Source organism: Alternaria atra, assembly GCF_907166805.1.
Source record: "Alternaria atra isolate CS162 genome assembly, contig: 21, whole genome shotgun sequence".
Classification (NCBI taxonomy): Eukaryota; Fungi; Ascomycota; class Dothideomycetes; order Pleosporales; family Pleosporaceae; genus Alternaria; species Alternaria atra.
This window is the reverse complement of record NW_025091319.1, coordinates 5,466,793-5,484,916: the sequence shown is the minus strand read 5'-3', so window position 1 is coordinate 5,484,916 and position 18,124 is coordinate 5,466,793. Positions and strand designations below refer to the sequence as shown.

The window sequence follows — 18,124 nt, the reverse complement described above, 5'->3', positions numbered from 1 at the left end:
AGCCTCGCCGGATTTAGAGCAAGTACCCAATGTCGCGTATCCGAAGAGCTGGCTGGACACGCAGTAGGCCTGAAACATGGCGTCTGTGCTGCTACCTCGCCGAAGTGACTACTCTATGAATAATGTTACCAGTTCTGGCATAGCAGTTTTCATGCACTTCTTTAAGGTTTTAAAACATCGTGGCTTGCGTTGGCGTTGGTAAGGCACGACTCTCATAGCTCTTGTTGATACTGCCCTTCGCCGGTCACATCTTTCCGAGCTCTAGAATAACTATCATCGAGTTCTTGAGCAGCCCACTCGTCTTTGATCAATCTAGCGACATTTTTCCCGCTCAATGCACTCGTCTCCATAGTACTGATGAAGCTCTCGATTCCACTAGTATACCATAAGCCGTCATCGAGCTTGATTTCCTCAAACGTCACGCGCGGATATTCTCGTGGGTATGAATACCAAATCTTGTGATGTATCCAGCTCACAGTTCCGTTGGCGTTACCATGTTCGGCTTCTTCGTTGGAGACATCTTGGCCAAGGATGTGGGAGAGGAATGTGGCGTTCACACGAGCGGGTGAGAAGATCTTGTAGATGTATTCGAACCGAACTGGGGACGACTCTGGGTTGAGGCCGGCATCAGATATCGATACGCTGTAGAAGTTGGGAGAACCGACACCGTCCACTGGAATCTCGGACGGCGGTAGCGTAGTAAGGACGTATTGTGGCACAGGTGTCTTGGTGTCAAGGTTGAAAGCTTTCTGATCCAGTCTGAAGGGTGACGCAAACAGAGTGGTGTACAGCTTCGTATAAGGTATCTCGTCGGGGATGTGGTGCGGCGAAGGATGGATAACAAGGTCTGAGTACTGAAGAGGTGCTGCAAGGATGACTTCGTCAAACACCGAGGTGTGATCGGTACTTGTGGTGACTTGGTAGCTGCCGTCCTGTTGCTTCGAAATTCGAGTGACAGAGGTGTTGAGATGAACATTGGCTCGAGAAGCCTTCAACATGTGTGCGAAGATCTGCCAGTTGCCTCCCTCAACCTGCATTGCTCCGTTTGTCGCCATGCAAACCATCGTCTCCAAGCCGTGAATATAAGGCAAGTTCGAAGCGTAGTTGACACGGGTGCTGGCTTGAATGATCTCTTTCGAGAACGTCTCCCCGATGCCGTTTGCTTTGAGATACTGCTCTCCCGTCACTCCAGTGACTTCCAGCAACCCTACTCGTTCGATGGCGTCGCCCAAGTTCTCCCATGGAAACACCGGCTCATCATACATCTGAAAGAATTTGCCCACTGCACTCTTCATCAGCTTGTTTGTCCAAAGTGGCGCAGCACCGTATCTCCACAGCAGCTTCGCCTTGTCCCACCAGGTATCCCCTGCCTTTGTCACGATAACGAATTCGCGTCCGTTCCAGATGCCCAGATCAGGCATATCCATTTGAGCTGCGAGATCGTGCCCAGCAGCCGATAGGTTGAATTCCTCTTTGGCTTTCACCATTATGCGGTTGCTTTGTACGAAGATTGAGCCGCCCAGCTCTACTGAGATTGTTGGGTCGTTCCATGGGTTCACGGTCGTTGTGCGGCCACCGATATAGTTGTTGCGATCGAAGACAGTGATGTTTGTTGGAATGCCTGCTTCGGCGGCATATTGGGCGAGATGGTACGCGGCGGATGAGCCACCTGCACCGGCACCTGCTGGAAATCAATACTAACATAACCAACTTCTGGCAATACGCCCATACCTATGATGGCGACCTGTTTTACGTGATGAGGCGGTTCACTGGCTCTAAGAGCGAGTGCGCAAGGTAGCAGCGAGGCAACGCGCAACCACTGCATCATCATGAGCGCTCTTTTTATCGAACAGTATTGGTTCTTGATGCGTTCTGGCTAGGTATCAAGGACCGTCGGGGCGTTGTTAACTTCAGGTTACTTCGTAGGTCATGGTGGTATAATAGATGGGAGGTCCAATGTAAGCGTGCGGCGATGGTGATGATGATGATGATGAAGTTGGAGCATGGATCAGCCAGCGCCGGCTACGAACAAGCATCCGAATAGAAGGTCGCACTTGTGCAGTATAGCAACGTGAGTAACGCGTTATTCGCGTTCAAATACACGTTGCGAATTCAGTTATCGGTCCTTATTGGGATGCAGGCGATGTATAGGAAGTCATAGTCGCATGCTAGGGCGCGCACTTTCACGTGCTTCAGTTCGGTCCCCGATGCTAAGTCCGCGCAGTATCCGATGGTCCAAGATGAAACCAATTCAGGAAGAAAGACAGCAAGGCATATTTGAGCGTAGATTTCTTTCACTCTAACTATCAGCAGAATGCGCCATGACCATGTATGCTAAACGTATTGTAAATCGATAAACTCCCCTGTACGCCATACTCCAAGAGTGCTGCTAATCCAACATTTACTCGCACTTTGCCCGTATCATAAGTATCATGAGATCGTCATCGTCCATATTGGGGCTTACCCATCTGATTACACTTCTCCGGAAATTACGATTACCTCCTCGACGCTTCATATAGCGAACTTCACCGTCCGCTTCGTGGTCCCGATCTTAGTAACAGGCATGACCTCCCGTTCAACAGTGACTTCCCTTGAAGGCGTGTCTCTAACACCCCTTCTCCGCCTCTCGCTACGTTTTGCTCTCGCTTCGCGAGTTTCCCGTAGCTTCCACTCAGTCAACTGTTGTCGTCGCTTCTGCGACCTAGCATATGCTAGTGCTGGTGTAGGTCTGAAGCCAATCCCATTGAGTCCAGTGCCATCATCATCTGGATCAGTTGACGGGTCGACCAGATGTCCCGTGATCTCACTATCTCGCCACGTGAGAGCTGACATTGGGGGTGACGGAGATCTAGCCTGAGGGCGGGGTTGCGAAGACGATCGATTTTGTGCGCGCGGCTTTTGGTTCGCAGATATAGATGGCTGCAATTTTGTGGTTACGGGCGACGAGACAAAATTGGTGGTTTGCGCAAAAGAAGCGATATCTGGCAACAAGCGGGGTTGCGACGACTGAGGGGTCTCTGGTATCACCCTAGAGACCTCCACCTCAGACGCTACAACGACGGTATCCAGATCGTTCGCGTTTCTATAGTTGTTCCATGTCTCGCTTATGGTATATGTTTCTGATCCAGTTCCGCTGTCTACTCTCATGGCATCGAGCTTCGGCTTCTTGCGTATTACATCGTCGGTGGGTGTGAGCGGGGACATGGGTATTGCCGCAAGTGCAGTAAGGGTCATACCTCGCAGTTGGTCTGCGACTGCATTTCGAGGGCTGTCAGCGCCTGACGAAGGCGCGGGACTACCTCGTGGTGGTGTTGACGCGGGACGCAGGGCGAGGGCCGTGTTGAGCAGAGGAATAGGCGTGGGCTGATCGCGCTTGCGCTTCGGAGATGGGTACGCCAGGTGCGTAGGCATTTCGCCGATGAACAGGTGCCAGTATTACATGAGGAATGCTGGTGAAGTATGTTGGTGAAGGTGAGAAAGGTATTGTTGTGAGTGAGAGGAGCACCCAAATCCCACATGATCGCTGTTGATTACGCGAATGTGGGGCAGCTGCACAGGCCCACTATAGGGCTGAAAGAGACCCTTGCTCGAACCACTGTAAGGCACATCATGTGCGGACCGACTTTTGCTGTCATTGCTACATACACGTGCGTCTGTCACCGTGGAGCATTAATTGACTTAGTGACCGTGGTTCAGACTTTACATGCACGCCGCAACAGGCCTAGTTCATATTGCACCTCCCTTGCCTGCTGCTGCCTGATATGGCTGAATGAGTCTTTGCTTACATCGATTCCTATGCGCCTTCCTCATTCTCTACACATCTTTCACGCCGCATCTCTGGTCGTCACGTTTCCAGTGAACTTCTAACAAGTGTCTAGCTGAAAGTTTTTGATCCCTCGGCGTATACACCATCAGCCAGCTCGGTGCAGATGAACTCGTAACACAAATGGTATCCACTTGCGAGTACCTTTTGTCTCCAATACAAAAGCTCGCTTGATTTGCAGCTTCCTACTTCAACGACATCGAAAGCAGCCCTTACCTGTTATCTTTCACCTTCACCTTCCTGCAATCATGGAGCAAAGGTCGATTCTCGATTTCCTTAAGAAGCCAGATTCAGCACGATCAGCTTCTTCTCGACCACAACAATCTCGTTCAGGACCTTACCGCCGCAACAATATCAACGCTCGCGAACACTACTCATCTAGCAAATATCGAGCACCTGACCGACGCCGCAACATGAGTCTCAGATTAGTCGCTGACGAGACCAAGGAAGTACTTCCAGATATTCGGGCTGGACTTCCATCGGAATTTGATGTCGAGTGGTCATGCCTCGAGAGTCTGGATCATCCAGATTCAGCTCCTCTCCCGGTGGAATGTTGCCCAGCTTTAATGACACCTTGTATCATTCGAGTACTCAACATGGATTCATTCGATGCAGCGATCCAGCTAGACCCCAGCCACACAGTCCGCCAGCATGTTACCAAGAAAAGGTTGAATACGAATAAAGAGAACGGCAAGCCTGCTATTGATCTCAACGTTAAGACCGACACTCCAATGGAAGATGTCGCCACCCCAGAGAAAGTCGAAGAGAAGGGGCAGCAACCCGAGGTCAAGACACAAGAATCCGAAATCAAGAAGCAGCCTAAAGACGCCACAACGTCCGAGAAAGTAACCCCAGTGGCAGTCCTCAACCTCGCTTCCGAACGTTCACCAGGAGGCGGCTGGCAGAAAGGTGCCCTCGCCCAAGAGGAATGTCTCTGCTACCGCTCATCGCTCTACCTCTCACTAGACCGGAAATTCTACCCGATACCCACGCTCTCTGCCATATATTCACCAAACGTGGTCCTAATTCGCGAGTCCATGTCAAACGGCCACAAATTGCTCATTGGAGTTCAATCGCATGACCTCCCCGCGGTCTCCGTCATCAGCGTGGCAGCGCTTCGTCTTCCAGATCTCTCAGATGACGGCAAGACGTTCGGGAATCCTGGCGCAAGGTGTCACACCAAGAAGAATATTCGCCTCATCCTGCGTGTTGCTGCTCGACATGGACACAGGAAACTCGTATTAGGCGCACTGGGCTGTGGTGTATTTGGAAATCCGCCACGGGATGTCGCAAATTGCTTTCTTGAGGTCTTCCGAGAAGCTGAGTTCCAGGGCGGATGGTGGGAGAAGATTGTCTTCGCGGTTTTGGATAACGTAAACGGACCAGATGGTGGCAAGGACGGCAAGGGAAACTTCGGCCAGTTTTATCAGGTGCTCAATGGGCAGGTTGTGTGAGGGGTGATCGGTTGGGTCACTTTCAGAAGGGGGTCGTGAGCGCGATATAGGAGTGTACAGACGGACGTTATTGCTACCTGTATTGGCAGTGCTTTTAAAGATGATGCATTTATATGGAATGCGGAAGAGTGGGTCGTTCATACCAATCACGAGATTGATGGAAAGTATATAGGTAGCAATGAACATGCCCCTACCGGGGCAGCTCTCTTTGAATTGTTATGACACCTCGGGAATTAGGTTGGTATCATGATGCAGGTATATGTACAAGAACGCAAAGACGCAAATCACTACTCCTCCCTTGACCCTCTGAACTTCCACGCTTACGACTTGAACGTCCTGCTCCGTCCCGGCACTTCCTTCTGCGCCCGCGGTAGCCCCTTTGGAGCATCGGACATACCCGAAAACGGTGCGAAGGCTGGGTTCTTCTTCTTCTTGTCTTTCTTCTTCTTTTTACCGTCGCCGTCTTCCGCGTGCAATACTGATTTTGCGTTTGCATAGTCGAAGGCAGGCCCGTCGCCGTAATTAAGACCGGCGGCCTGAGCAGCGGCATCGTCCTTCTTCTTTTGCTTACGTGCGGCCTTCCTAGCGGCTTTCTCGCGTGCGCGTATTGCGTCTGGTGTCTCCTCGGGTGCATCTAGCATGATTTCGTCGTTGGTCATCGGGTCGAGGGCTGGTGTTGTGGCAGGAGACTCTTCTTCTACGGCGTCTCCTCGCTTTCGCTTGCGGCCGCCGAGATGCTTGACAACGAATGTATCGGTTCGTTGGTCTTCAGCAGGCCGCTCCTCTTTTGGTACGAAAGTGTGCTGAGGCTTGTCTGCCTTTGGTGTAGCTTGGGTCGTTCCATTTGCATCAGCAAAAATCTGCGCCGTGAGAGGTGGTAACGGCAGAGCAAGATCGATATCGATGGTAGGGACTTCTCGCGGTTGTGACACCTGACTGGCTTTCCAAAGTTGGCCCCAGAACTCGGAAGATGGAGCTCGGGTAGCCGGGACAGCAACAGTGCTCTGGAGTAAAGAGGGCTCTTCAACAGGTGGAGCAGCAGTCGCCTCTGCTACCTTTATCGCCGCATCCGATTCAGCCCTTTCCGCTCTTTGCATGTCGGCGATCGTCTGAAGCACCTCGTGCAACTCTGGCCCACCAACCCCCTCCTCTTTAGCCTTCGCGATCACAGCTACGAGCTCGTCCGCATGCGCTCGGATAATATGCGATACGTGTTGAATAGCGTTGAACAGAGCAGCCTTGTCCGCAGGTATCGCACGAGCTACAGAGAATACGGCGTGATTGGGCATGATGAAAAGCGGGCTTTCGTCTTCTTTGCGGCTGAGGTCGTCTCTCCACCTGTGCACAGCTCGGAAGACGGAAAACTGCTGAGGTGTAAACTGCACGGGTGTTCGTGAGATGAGCTTGTACCAACCAGCAGTTCCAAGGCCCATCTCGGTATCGTACACAGGGTGCTCGTATCGCTGCAACGCCGTCTCTTTCGACTTTTGCAGTACGTCCTGAACCTTGTTTTTCTCGGGGTTAGAGAAGTCAGATTTCTCGACTAGTTCGTTCCGCATGTTGTCGTATACGTATAGGAGGAAGTGGGTATCGGCGCGTGCGTATTCGAACAGTTCCTTGCCGAGCGGCCTAATGCGCCAATCTGCCAGTTGATACTGTTTTTGGGCCGTGAACTGAACATGCCTGTCAAGCAGGTAAGCTAGACTGGCGCCAGGGTAGCCAAGAGCTCGAGCAGCGTGATATGTGTCAAAGAGACCAACAACATAGAGTCCCAGATCTCGTTGAAGCCAGATAATGTCCATGTATGCACCGTGCAGAACCTTCAGGATGCTGGGATCGGCAAACACCTCGTTCAGGCACTCAAGCTTCCGCCGCCAGGGCTTTAGTGTGTCGACTATCCAGTCCTTGTCGCGGGTACTTATTTGCATTAGCGAGACCATGCCGATGTATGAGCGGTTGTCGTGATGTTCCAGGTCAATAGCGATTTCCTTTGCAGTCTTCAACTCGGAGAGCATAGTAGCTAAGGCCTCAGGGGTGTCGACTAAGGTTGCGGTGGTAGATTCAAAGGGCGGGTATTGCTGCGGCTCCGAGTACTCGTATACGGTCGAGGGATATTCGTAGGCTTCAATCTCGGTCTGGTATGGGTGAGGGTATCTACAAAAGGTAAGCTTGTGGTGCGGATGTAGTGCAAGTGTCATACTGTTCCCGTCCCCGCCTGTCCTGGAAAGTCTTCAAACACTCTTGTAGCGGAATCTTCGCATGCGGCTTGGAAGTAATCAATGGGCGGAAGCCGCCAGTCTCGTCGTTGGTAGGCACATGCTCAAATTTGAGCTGCGGCTTTGCGATGATCTTCTTGTCGGCGATGTTCGGGCGTGGTTTGGCAGTTGTCTGCAAATGTGTTAGAAGATAGGCCTCCCTTTCAGGGTGCGGATTCCCTACCTGCTCGGTCGCGGGACTCAGCCGCTTAACAACACCCGTGTACTCGTCGAGACTGGTGTCAGCCTTCTCAAGCAAGCTGTCGATGACATCAACAACCCCCCTCCAATTGGCGTCTATGGCTTCAACGTCGGGTAGCTTGGGACCTACAGCGTCCGAGCTCGCAGCAGCATTCTCGAGAAGGCGCTGCGCGAGGTGAAGGAGGCGCGCATTCTGGGCGTCCAGCTGTGTGCCAGCATCGGGGTTCAGCGATCGTTGGAACGATATGTCCGCTGCGCCTATTAGGGAGGCAGACTTGGTGGTCGACTTCAGGGCGGCCGAGATTTCTGTCTGGAGCGTCTTGAAGGAATCCATGGCGAGTTTACTGTGCGCTCATCCTCTAAAAAGACGTTCGATGACGCGGTCTACGGTGGCGTCTCGCTTCGAAGTCGTAGGTCGTGTTGGGGTGGAGAGGAAGCGCGTGTCGCAAATGTTTGGAGAAAGAAACCTTCAATGATCTCCGCATTAGCGCGCTTCCCTATCGATAGCCGCGCCGCGCGACCTTCACCCGCCGCCTCCGTCATGCTGATCAGGGCCATTGCTCAATCAACTCTTCACCAACATGTCGGCCTCATTAGCACCCGAATGCAACGAAGTCAAGGAGTGAGCGCGAATGTTCTTGGTACTACTGGTGCAACTAGCTGATGCATCCCAGACGCTACGACAACTGCTTCCTCAAGTGGTACAGCGAGAGTAGGCAATAGTGCACCGCCTAACCATCTACGATTTCTGACAATGTCTAGAGTTTCTGCGAGGCACTGCTACAACCGATGAGTGCAAGCCAATATTTGAGCAGTATGAGAAGTGTCTTTCGGTCAGTCACGCTACATAGACGATACCTGCCCATGAACCCAGCTAATCTGGTGGACAGAGAGCTTTGAACGAGCGAGGCATCGATAAGATGCTGAAGGAAGTACGCGACGATAACAAAGAAAACGATGCTGAGCACATGAAGCCTGTGTGTGTGATGTTTCTCATGCGATGGGACTGAGACTAATTGCATACAGAACCGATGAACTGCGAGGCATATAATTACCCTGTAGAACCACAGACGTGTCTACACTCAATAATTCCATCAAGTGAGTTCCAACATCTTTTCGCTCAATGCAATGGGAAAATGCATAATGACAAAAACTGATTGAATTTACAGAACTTGGCGTTGGCCTCGACATCACGCCATTCGAAGACACGACCGTTGTCACCAGCACTATGTACTTTGAACATGTAAAATATATTCCCGAACGTTCTTGAGGTTTACCCGTTCAACGGCGCACCAAGAATGTTGGTCGGGCCGCTGCATACACCTGCGCTAGACCCCTAGATGACGTCGACGTAGTCCGGGATCCATGTATTTCGGAAATCTATCCCATCCTCTCTCCACCAAGTCCACTTAGAAGGTCCCCACAAGTTTATAAAGTCTCTCCTCCACTTCCTCAATTCGATGGTCAACTACCTCTCCGTTCCTGAATCAAGCATGGCTACCAAAGTTGGTCTCGGCGTTCCAATGCCGCTCCTCGCTCCTGCGACTGCTACCTGGGCTTTCCCCTTTGCGGCATACTACATTTTCCTCCAGAACCGCATTGCTTACCACCGCATCACTTCAAAGACGTAGGAAAATCGTATGCGTCAATCAACAGCAGTTCACTAACACTGACAATAGCTTCATGGGTGACAAGTCGGACAACTCGCAAGGCACCACAGACCCCCTCTACGTAGCTACGCGTGCGCAATTGAACTTTGCCGAGAACGTGCCATTAGTTCTGGGAGTGGCACTCCTCGCTGAGCTCAACGGAGCCAACAGGTAAGTTTGCTAGGCTGAGACAAGATAACGCGTCTAATATGCTGCATCAGAACCTATATCAATTACGCGCTTGGTGCTCTTCTTGCCTTCCGTGTCAGTCACGCCGAACTTGGTTTGATGATCAAGGGATCTACCGGCCCTGGAAGGATTGTTGGCTACTACGGCACTCAGGCTGTGCTTGCAGGTCTTGCTGGATATGCGACGTACCTGATCACAGATTTCTGGATGATTTGAAAAAAGACGTCCATGGTGCAAGATAGCCGGCAGTGAGTTTAGCAAAAGGGTTCCATATAGACAGATGAATAGTTACTGCGAACCAAAATTCACCTACAGTAAACACCCTTGAACCATGCATGTGCGTACACAAGCAGAGGTCGCGTTCCGAAGTTACATGTGAAATGAGGCGCATTACGTAGCAGCTGTGGCGCCAAGGCATACGAAGTAGGTGGACAGCTGCCGCGAACCCCAATCCCCACCAATTCGTAGAACCCACGTTATTCATACAACCAGCTTCGACAAACCCGTTTCTACCCTCCCGGGCCTTGGAATCTCTCACCTCCCCCATTCTAGAGTCTCGATATCCAAATTCTCCGGCGGCGCAATGGAGGCAGCGTCTGCGCGCATGGCCGCCCGGGATCGGTACGGCGCATTCGGGGAGGCACCCAGTTCACCATTGCAGCGCTACATACGTATGCACAACCGCATTCTTCGGTTGCGAACCAGAACTGATACAGTGTAAAACAGTACAAGCTTGCGATCCGCAAAACTTCGAGCCTAACCTGGCCTTGAATCTCGAGATCTCCGACTTGATCAATAGCAAGAAAGGCTCAGCGTACGATCATGCCACTTTTCCGCTATACATAAGAGGCTAACTATGTCTCAGGCCTCGAGAGGCAGCTGTTACCATCGTGCACTATGTCAACCACCGCAATCAGAACGTTGCCCTCCTCGCGCTTAATGTACGCCCATACTGCCCCGCCCTATCCTTCGTATAGCTCACCATCAGACAGCTCCTGGACATCTGCGTCAAGAATTGCGGGTACCCATTCCACCTGCAGATAAGCACAAAGGAGTTCCTTAATGAGCTTGTCCGCCGATTCCCCGAACGCCCGCCTGTACATTCGACGCGTGTGCAAAATAAGATTCTCGAGCTGATAGAAGAATGGCGACAAACGATATGTCAGACATCACGGTACAAGGACGATCTAGGGTTCATAAGGGACATGCACAGGCTGCTAAGTTACAAGGGTTACATCTTTCCCGAAGTACGCAAGGAAGATGCAGCGGTCCTAAACCCCAGCGATGTATGTATATGGTGTTCTGACGGTTGAGGTGTACTGCTGACATGGTGCAGAATCTCCGATCAGCAGAAGAAATGGCCGAAGAGGAGCGAGAGGCACAATCCGCGAAACTCCAGGAGTTGATTCGTCGTGGTGGACCTGCGGACCTGCAAGAAGCGAACAAGCTCATGAAAGTCATGGCCGGATACGATACCAGAAACAAGACCGATTGGCGTGCGAAGGCTGCTGAAGAAGTTGGAAGAATACAGCAAAAGGCAAAGATACTTGAGGAGATGTTGCAGGGCTACAAGCCGGGCGATCAAATCAAAGAGGGCGATGTCTTTGAGGTATGCCAAACGGTGCATCAAGATGGTAGCATCGGCTAATTGGACCCTAGGAACTTGCGAACGCCCTCCAGAGCGCGCAGCCAAAGATCCAGAAAATGTGCGAAGAGGATTCCGAAGATCACGAAGCCGTAGCGAAGCTCTTCGAGATCAACGACAGCATACACCGGACAATAGAGAGATACAAGCTCTTCAAGAAGGGCGACATCGAGGCCGCGAATAACATACCTCAAGGCACGCTTGGTCGTAGCGGTGCCGGTGTGTCACAGGGTCCCAATAACACGTTGAACTTGATCGATTTTGGAGATCCAGAACCAACGACTCAAACAGCAGAGTCGTCACAGGCCCCTCAACAGCCAGCGCCTGCAGGAAATGCTCTCGAAGACGACCTCTTAGGTTTGTCGTTGAGTGGAGACACCTACGGACAGTCAGGCAGCATATCCTTGGGAGGTTCAAATGGCTCAGGTGAGTTGCTTGCCGCCGCAACCAGCATTCATCAACTGACCTTTTTTAGTCTTGGGCATGTCTGGAATGGCAGTGCCACAGTCGCAGAAGGCATCCAACCAGGCCATCACCGATCTTTTCACAGCAGGGCCGAAGTCGACACAACCCCAAATCACGTCACCTACTCCGTCTACCTTTTCACCACCTCCAACACAGCCAGCTCGCACACCCGATCCTTTCGCTGCTCTCACATCCACACCGCGACAAGGCTCGCCTTTCCAATACCAACAGTCAGTCAAGCCAGCACCAGCCGCATCTGGTGCCGTCGATCTGCTGGGTGGCGGTATGCCCGCACCGACAACCAACTTGACACAAAGTAGCGCTGCTGATGATGACGACGAATGGAACTTTGCCTCAGCTGTGCCAGATACTTCCAAGGAGATAACTGTCACTAATACTAGCGTCAACGTTCTTTTCAATATCTCGAGAGAATCGGACACCACCCTGCTGATTCAATCCCGAGTATCAAACAATACACCACTGCCAATCTCCGGTCTAACATTGCAGGTGGCTGCATCGAAAGTAAGCATTCTGAAGTAATGGTTTCGATGTCATTATCTAACAACCACCAGGGCGCACAACTGCAATTGGAACCACAGTCCGGTGTTAATCTCGGACCAAACCAGAAGTTCGGCATTACCCAGAACATCCGCGTAAATAATGTACAAAGGGGGTCAGGGAACAGTGTCAAGATGAGGTGGAAGGCTACATACTCTCTTGGTGGACAGCAGAAAAACGAGATGGGTGAGATTCCGAGCCTCGGTGTTTCATAGCCTTCGCAACACGAAAGCCAGGGTCATCGACTTGTAAAGAAGACTTTTCAAGCATTCTCCGCACCCTAAAAGATGAATCGCTCTCGCAAATGCTTGTTTGTTCAGCCACGCACTGTTTGACGCGACTCGCCATTCGGTCATAGTAGAAAGCGCAACGTCATCGGACTAGCGTGCCTTATCGATTACGAAGTTCAAATGTTATTCCACAATCTTGCCCCTCCCTCTGCGACTCACTCACAACTCAGGACCAGCAAATCACCTTCTCTCTATACAGAAAAATCATTCGACATGGTTCGCCACAAGAAAGACTTCAAGGGCAATAACAAGTTCAGAAACCCCGCGAAAGCACGCGCTCCTCCCCGCCCCCGCCGCGCATCGGACGCAGATGAGGAGAACGATGGCGCCATCTCAAGACCTGCGAAGCCGGAATTCAAAGCTGCATGCTGGGACCTTGGACACTGCGACGCCAAGCGCTGCTCTGGAAAGAGACTCATGCGCCTGGGCATGATGCGCGAGCTTCATGTCGGACAGAAGTTTGCAGGCGTCGTGGTTAGCCCGAAGGCGAAGAAGATACTAAGCCGCGAAGACAAAGATTTGATGGAACAATATGGCGCCGCAGTCGTGGAAGCCAGCTGGAAAAGAATAGACGAAGTTCCATTCGGCAGAATAGGTGGCAAGTGCGAACGCCTACTTCCGTACCTTGTCGCCGCAAACCCAACGAATTACGGTCGACCGTGGCGATTAAACTGCGTCGAAGCTCTTGCAGCATGTTACTATATTACCGGACATCCTGAGTGGGCCGAGTCGATTCTGTCGACCTTCTCTTATGGTCAGGCGTTCTTGGACATCAACGCCGCGCTGCTCAAGCGTTACATGGCGTGCGAGAATGAGGAGCAAATCAAGAAGGCCGAGGAAGTATGGCTGGAGAAGATAGAGCGCGAATATAACACGAGCCGAGAAGAGAAAGAGGATGGCGTTGAGGAGGATGTGTGGGCTGGTGGAAACATGAACCGCAGGGTCATCGATGAATCAGACGACGATGATGATGAGGACGAGGGTGATGAGGAAGACGGGGAGGAAGATGAGATTGACCCGCGAAACCCCTACAATATCCCGGAATCTTCAGACGATGAAGAGGAGATGGCAGAGTTAAGGCGTCGCGTCCTGGCATCGAAACCCTTCACCAACCCTACACCAAAAGATGAAGAAAATGACGACGACGAAAACGAGAAGAAGACACCCGAACGTATACCCCGAACTGAACCTGCGCCAGAAAATGCTAAGGCGGACCAGGAGGACGACAGCGAGCCTGCAGAAGGTGATGCAGATGATGATGAGTTCGACAGCTTCATGGCGGCACAACCCACAACCGATCGGACGGGGATAGGAAGCAAGCAGAGATCCAAGGCGATGGACGGCAAGTACAAGGCGACTTTTTCGAGTGGCAGTGTAAAGGCACCAAGCGGGCGAGGCTATCAGTGATCATTTTCATAGCTTTCGTAGCAATGAGAAAGCTTGTTCACATTCTGGAAACTTCTATTAGATTGACTGAACCTATTGCATCTGCCTGAGCAACCCAGGTGTCGACCAAGGATCATGAATCTGTCCGTTTTGAGGCTAGTGTGAGCTAAGTAGCCGAAGGCGATCGGGTTCGTGCGACAAACTGCATTCGCGAAACACCACTCTAAACATCGTCGTTTGACTATGCAAAGCGCGACCGATAGACTTTGAGGGGCAAACATTCATATCGTTGCCGCTATCTTACAGATGAGCTTCTACTGCTGATCTCGACATGTCAACTAATAACAATGGTGAGGCAATTACATGTACGGCTGCAGGTTGCACTCCGAAAGGAAGTCAGAAACAACAGGTCTTTGACTAACGCGAAGCTCTCCGTACGAATCAGACATCTTATGATTCCCACAGGTTGTTCCATAAATACAAACGTTCGAAATAGTCAGACTATCCGGCCATTTACAGAGCAGTCTCGCCATGCGTCGGTGTGTCTCGTAGGTCACTAGGGCTAAGCTTTCCGGCAAATCCGTCCCAGATGCACAAACCAAACGTTCTGCCTGACGTTTGAAACCGAATTCGCAAAGAAGCATCACCGTCACTCAAGCAATGTCTTGGCCGACACCATACCTGTAAGGACAACGGTCTCGTCAGGTGGTACCAACGAATCAAGGAAGCTATAGTAGGATTTATGTGGGCCTCTTAAATCGGAAGGGGTCGAGTATGCCTGAATGCTATGGAACTCTGCGCTCCGGAATATCTCGCCATCAAGTCCTGGAGCACGACTCGAAACCCATGGACCGGATCAGGACTCGCCGGGCCAGAAATCGAAGTCATGGTACGAGACCAAGAGTCTTCATATTAAGCCACTGTGCCACGATTTGTTGTTCGAGTACCTCTCTGCCGCAGCAAGTCTGGTCAGTTGCTCCGCCGTTCTCTCGCTCTTCCTTTAGTAATTTCTCCTTCTCTTCTTCTTACTTAATACTTGTTCAGAGCCCAGGCGGCTTTTTTATTAGTGCAAATATGACGTCTGGTACTGTCTCCTCGCTTGTTCTCCTGCTTTTGAGCTGTACACAGGTGTTCGCTCAAAATGCAAACACACAACAGGTGTCATTCAACCAAGTTCTTAATGTCAATGGCGATGTAAGTAAACTCAAATATGCAGATAGTTTCCTCAACACCACACTAACGGATGTAGATGCAACTCAACTCTTTCCAATTCCCCGACCGTTCAAAAGTCGAGACGTTCTCCCAGAAACAACAGCAAATAATCGTTAATCAACAAACACCTTCCATCCCCGCAAACCAGGTTACGGGAACGACTGGTCAGCCCTTTGTCGCTGTCTCGCCGCAATCAATGATCATTAGCACAAATGGTGCTACGGATCTAGTTGGTGGCCAGATCGAGATGGCTATGACGATGCAGAACTTGCAGGGCGTTGCGGTGCAACCGGATAACACATACGTGGCTATGCTGTCGCCTGACCGTCAATCCTGGATGATTCAGGAAACTATGAGGAGTGTCAACACCACTGATATGACGGTCCGCATGGTTAAGCGCACCCAGATGGACGGCGAGTACATGGTTGTTGGTCGTCAGACTGTCGAGACCAACACTCTAGTTACTCCTTTCGGCAGTGATGGCAGCACATCCGTCGCTATCCAGGGTACCGGTCTGCAAGAGAACGAGTTCCAGGATGGCTTCAGAATGTCTACCCGCGCTACCCAGCCCATGACCATGAACGTCGATGTCAAGGATGGTATCGATTCAAGCATGTTGGCCGCTCTCCAGGGCCAGGCCCCAGTCAACGACTACCGCTACTCGGTCGTCACCAACCTGGCTGCTGTCACCCCTAATCTAAACCAGCAAGTCACCGTTGTCCAGATGCCCAGTATGTCACTTGTCTATTCACTCCAATACAAAGCTAACAGCCATTCAGTCAACGCTATCCGTATCCAGAAGATGATGCAGGCCATGGGTGTTCCCCCTACCGGCCAAGTCGCTATCGCCGTTGCTCAGCGCGGTGTTCTCCAAAACCCCGGAGGCGCAACAGGAAACCTTGGTGGAGCCGCCACCCAGCGTCGTGGTCTCAGCCGTGGCGAGTTCAGACGCCAGATCCAGCAGGGCCAACAGCAGGGCACACCCACCAACGGCAACAACCCCGTTGCGGCTCAGCTCCTTCTTGCACCTACCTTCACCCCCGTTCAGGCTAATGCCGTTCTCGACCAGGCCAACATGCGCATCGCTGTTCCCATCCGCCAGATTGATGGAGAATACATCCTCACTATGCAGGTCATGGGCGGCGCGCAACCTGCACAAGCCGCTCAACCCGCTCAACCTGCTCAACCTGCCGCTGGAGAGGGACAGACACCCACTGCTGCCGAGCCCGCTACCCAATCCAGCTTGACACCCGCCGCAGAAGCTCCCGCATCCAGCGCCAGCGCAGCTGAGGGTGAGAAGAAGAAGCCTACCATGGAAGGCTCCACCGCCAACAGCACCGAGCCCGCCAAACCCGAGCGCCGTCAGGAGAACAAGGACTCTGGCAAGGACAAGTACGGCCTCGACAAGGCACCTCAAGGTGCTGTCATCATGACCATGAAGGAGATTGACACCATGGTCAACGCCGTTACATGGGGTGGCCAGGTTGCCATTACCAAGATGATGAGCGAGTATGTCAAGGAGCAGACTGGCAAGGACATGGCACCTATCAACAACGGCACTGAGACCGCGGAGGCTGGTACTAAGATTGTTGTCTAAGGTTGGTGGATAGATAGGTGGTAATGTGCATAGTGATGGGTCGTGTGCGTTTACATATATGGAAGAAAAAGTGGCTGTTAATAGGACTGTTAGACAGGGCTTGATGCCTTTTCTTTCGCATCTCTGAGTACGTTTATCAGTTGTATATAAAATTGATTGGTGAGGACTATACCTCGTCTTTATGCAACTCTCTAGCTTGTTTTTTGTGGTCGCTCTCCATCTCATGCGCCTCATGTGGTATCTGCTGTTCTAGGTCATAGCTCGTATCTCTTGACCTTCTCCGCAGTATCGCATTGTTTGTGTAAGCCTTCAAAGTGCTGCGTCGTCTTGGTGATGAACTGTCCACCATCATATATAGCGAATATCAGTTGTTGACATAGTGATTGCGAACTTATTTGAAGCCAGTTCAGTGTTCGTGGACGTTCTCATTATCGTCATTGCCATATGATTTTGGCTTTTGTATCTTGCCTCGCGTGCCGATCAGTTACGTGGGCCATCTTTCTCTGCCAAAAGGAGATAGTTGTCCTGACCCTTGTTTATCCGAAGAAGTTCACTTCTTTTGCTCTATCGCCTCCCCTCCTTCCCTCTCCTTCCTCCGTTGTGCGACGTCCCAGTTATAAACCCGTGCGAAAGCGACTTCGAGTGTCTGTGGCCTTGTCAGTCATACACCTTACCCCACAGTTTGGAGTATACGTACCGTGATCTGCTCACGCAGGAAGTCCAAATCCTCCTCGCATGTACCTAGACTTTGTTTCGCAGTTGACAGCTTCGATTGCAGCAGTTCCTCGGCTTCGGGTATGGGGTATGCGAGCATTACGTTGGCGCCGAGCCAGAGGTAGACTTCATTGGTGGGAGGAACTTCAGCTTTGGCATAGAGGGTATCGTTCAGTTCGAAGGTCGTTTCGAGGGGCTCTGCGTCATCTTTCCGCGACTTGAGGAACCGCACTGTCTCCAATGTCTTTTGGATGTCAGGGATCTTATCCCTAAGACCTGCTGCTCGCCGTTGGGTGTTTTGCTGCATGAATTGGTACTTGCTGAGAAGGCACGTTAGATGCTGAGTTTCTTATGAGTGTGCTTGAGTGGATAGCGCATACGAGATCATCTCTTTGAAGTTGTTGATGGTCTTCTCGACATCTGCCCGGTCGGTGACATAGTCTTCTACCTGTTGACATTAGTTGTGATCTTCAAAGCTGACTAAAGGACTTCGAACCCGATCTATAAAGGGCGCAACGGGTATACCGCGAGGATTCGCTGGAACAATGTCAGAGATATGTCTGGACTCTGATTGTGTTGGGGCATGTACTCTCGGGACCGCTGTCGCAATGTTAGTTTTGTTCGTGAGAATGGTTACAATACGCACCTCCCGCCTTTGGCTACTTCAGCCATTGTGATTAGACTTG

At 51.5% G+C, this 18,124-nt stretch overlaps 10 protein-coding genes across 12 annotated transcripts; 6 read left to right on the top strand and 4 right to left on the bottom strand.

Annotated features, from left to right (window-relative positions):
- Positions 1-212: 212 nt before the first annotated feature.
- On the bottom strand, positions 213-1,828 carry ALTATR162_LOCUS2260 (uncharacterized protein; the record flags this gene model as incomplete). Its single annotated transcript, XM_043309864.1, has 2 exons — positions 213-1,681; positions 1,732-1,828. The coding sequence occupies 2 exons, from the start codon at positions 1,826-1,828 to the stop codon at positions 213-215; spliced, it is 1,566 nt and encodes a 521-aa protein (XP_043165799.1).
- Positions 1,829-2,511: 683 nt separating this feature from the next.
- On the bottom strand, positions 2,512-3,411 carry ALTATR162_LOCUS2259 (uncharacterized protein; the record flags this gene model as incomplete). Its single annotated transcript, XM_043309863.1, has 1 exon — positions 2,512-3,411. One exon carries the CDS (start codon positions 3,409-3,411, stop codon positions 2,512-2,514), a length of 900 nt encoding a protein of 299 aa, XP_043165798.1.
- A 660-nt stretch (positions 3,412-4,071) lies between these two features.
- On the top strand, positions 4,072-5,277 carry ALTATR162_LOCUS2258 (uncharacterized protein; the record flags this gene model as incomplete). Its single annotated transcript, XM_043309862.1, has 1 exon — positions 4,072-5,277. One exon carries the CDS (start codon positions 4,072-4,074, stop codon positions 5,275-5,277), a length of 1,206 nt encoding a protein of 401 aa, XP_043165797.1.
- A 320-nt stretch (positions 5,278-5,597) lies between these two features.
- On the bottom strand, positions 5,598-8,067 carry ALTATR162_LOCUS2257 (uncharacterized protein; the record flags this gene model as incomplete). Its single annotated transcript, XM_043309861.1, has 3 exons — positions 5,598-7,431; positions 7,478-7,665; positions 7,717-8,067. 3 exons carry the CDS (start codon positions 8,065-8,067, stop codon positions 5,598-5,600), a joined length of 2,373 nt encoding a protein of 790 aa, XP_043165796.1.
- Positions 8,068-8,314: 247 nt separating this feature from the next.
- Positions 8,315-8,784, top strand: ALTATR162_LOCUS2256 (uncharacterized protein; the record flags this gene model as incomplete). Of its 2 annotated transcripts, none has more annotated exons than XM_043309859.1 (5): positions 8,315-8,355; positions 8,408-8,445; positions 8,496-8,566; positions 8,624-8,712; positions 8,760-8,784. In XM_043309859.1, the coding sequence occupies 5 exons, from the start codon at positions 8,315-8,317 to the stop codon at positions 8,782-8,784; spliced, it is 264 nt and encodes an 87-aa protein (XP_043165794.1). The 2 variants fall into 2 exon arrangements, with proteins under 2 accessions (XP_043165794.1, XP_043165795.1); XM_043309860.1 differs by having other exon boundaries at positions 8,624-8,710; positions 8,760-8,768.
- Positions 8,785-9,226: 442 nt separating this feature from the next.
- ALTATR162_LOCUS2255 (uncharacterized protein) lies at positions 9,227-9,787 on the top strand (the record flags this gene model as incomplete). The annotated part of the gene is made up of 3 exons (XM_043309858.1): positions 9,227-9,360; positions 9,413-9,553; positions 9,604-9,787. 3 exons carry the CDS (start codon positions 9,227-9,229, stop codon positions 9,785-9,787), a joined length of 459 nt encoding a protein of 152 aa, XP_043165793.1.
- A 367-nt stretch (positions 9,788-10,154) lies between these two features.
- On the top strand, positions 10,155-12,454 carry ALTATR162_LOCUS2254 (uncharacterized protein; the record flags this gene model as incomplete). The annotated part of the gene is made up of 8 exons (XM_043309857.1): positions 10,155-10,242; positions 10,298-10,385; positions 10,437-10,512; positions 10,564-10,857; positions 10,908-11,180; positions 11,231-11,642; positions 11,692-12,203; positions 12,254-12,454. 8 exons carry the CDS (start codon positions 10,155-10,157, stop codon positions 12,452-12,454), a joined length of 1,944 nt encoding a protein of 647 aa, XP_043165792.1.
- Positions 12,455-12,742: 288 nt separating this feature from the next.
- On the top strand, positions 12,743-13,936 carry ALTATR162_LOCUS2253 (uncharacterized protein; the record flags this gene model as incomplete). 2 transcript variants are annotated; one of them, XM_043309856.1, is made up of 2 exons in its annotated part: positions 12,743-13,075; positions 13,125-13,199. In XM_043309856.1, 2 exons carry the CDS (start codon positions 12,743-12,745, stop codon positions 13,197-13,199), a joined length of 408 nt encoding a protein of 135 aa, XP_043165791.1. The 2 variants fall into 2 exon arrangements, with proteins under 2 accessions (XP_043165791.1, XP_043165790.1); XM_043309855.1 differs by having other exon boundaries at positions 12,743-13,936.
- A 1,053-nt stretch (positions 13,937-14,989) lies between these two features.
- On the top strand, positions 14,990-16,724 carry ALTATR162_LOCUS2252 (uncharacterized protein; the record flags this gene model as incomplete). Its single annotated transcript, XM_043309854.1, has 3 exons — positions 14,990-15,109; positions 15,165-15,858; positions 15,907-16,724. 3 exons carry the CDS (start codon positions 14,990-14,992, stop codon positions 16,722-16,724), a joined length of 1,632 nt encoding a protein of 543 aa, XP_043165789.1.
- Positions 16,725-17,274: 550 nt separating this feature from the next.
- ALTATR162_LOCUS2251 (uncharacterized protein) lies at positions 17,275-18,110 on the bottom strand (the record flags this gene model as incomplete). The annotated part of the gene is made up of 6 exons (XM_043309853.1): positions 17,275-17,370; positions 17,422-17,758; positions 17,819-17,886; positions 17,935-17,975; positions 18,028-18,038; positions 18,085-18,110. The coding sequence occupies 6 exons, from the start codon at positions 18,108-18,110 to the stop codon at positions 17,275-17,277; spliced, it is 579 nt and encodes a 192-aa protein (XP_043165788.1).
- Between the last annotated feature and the right edge of the window lie 14 nt (positions 18,111-18,124).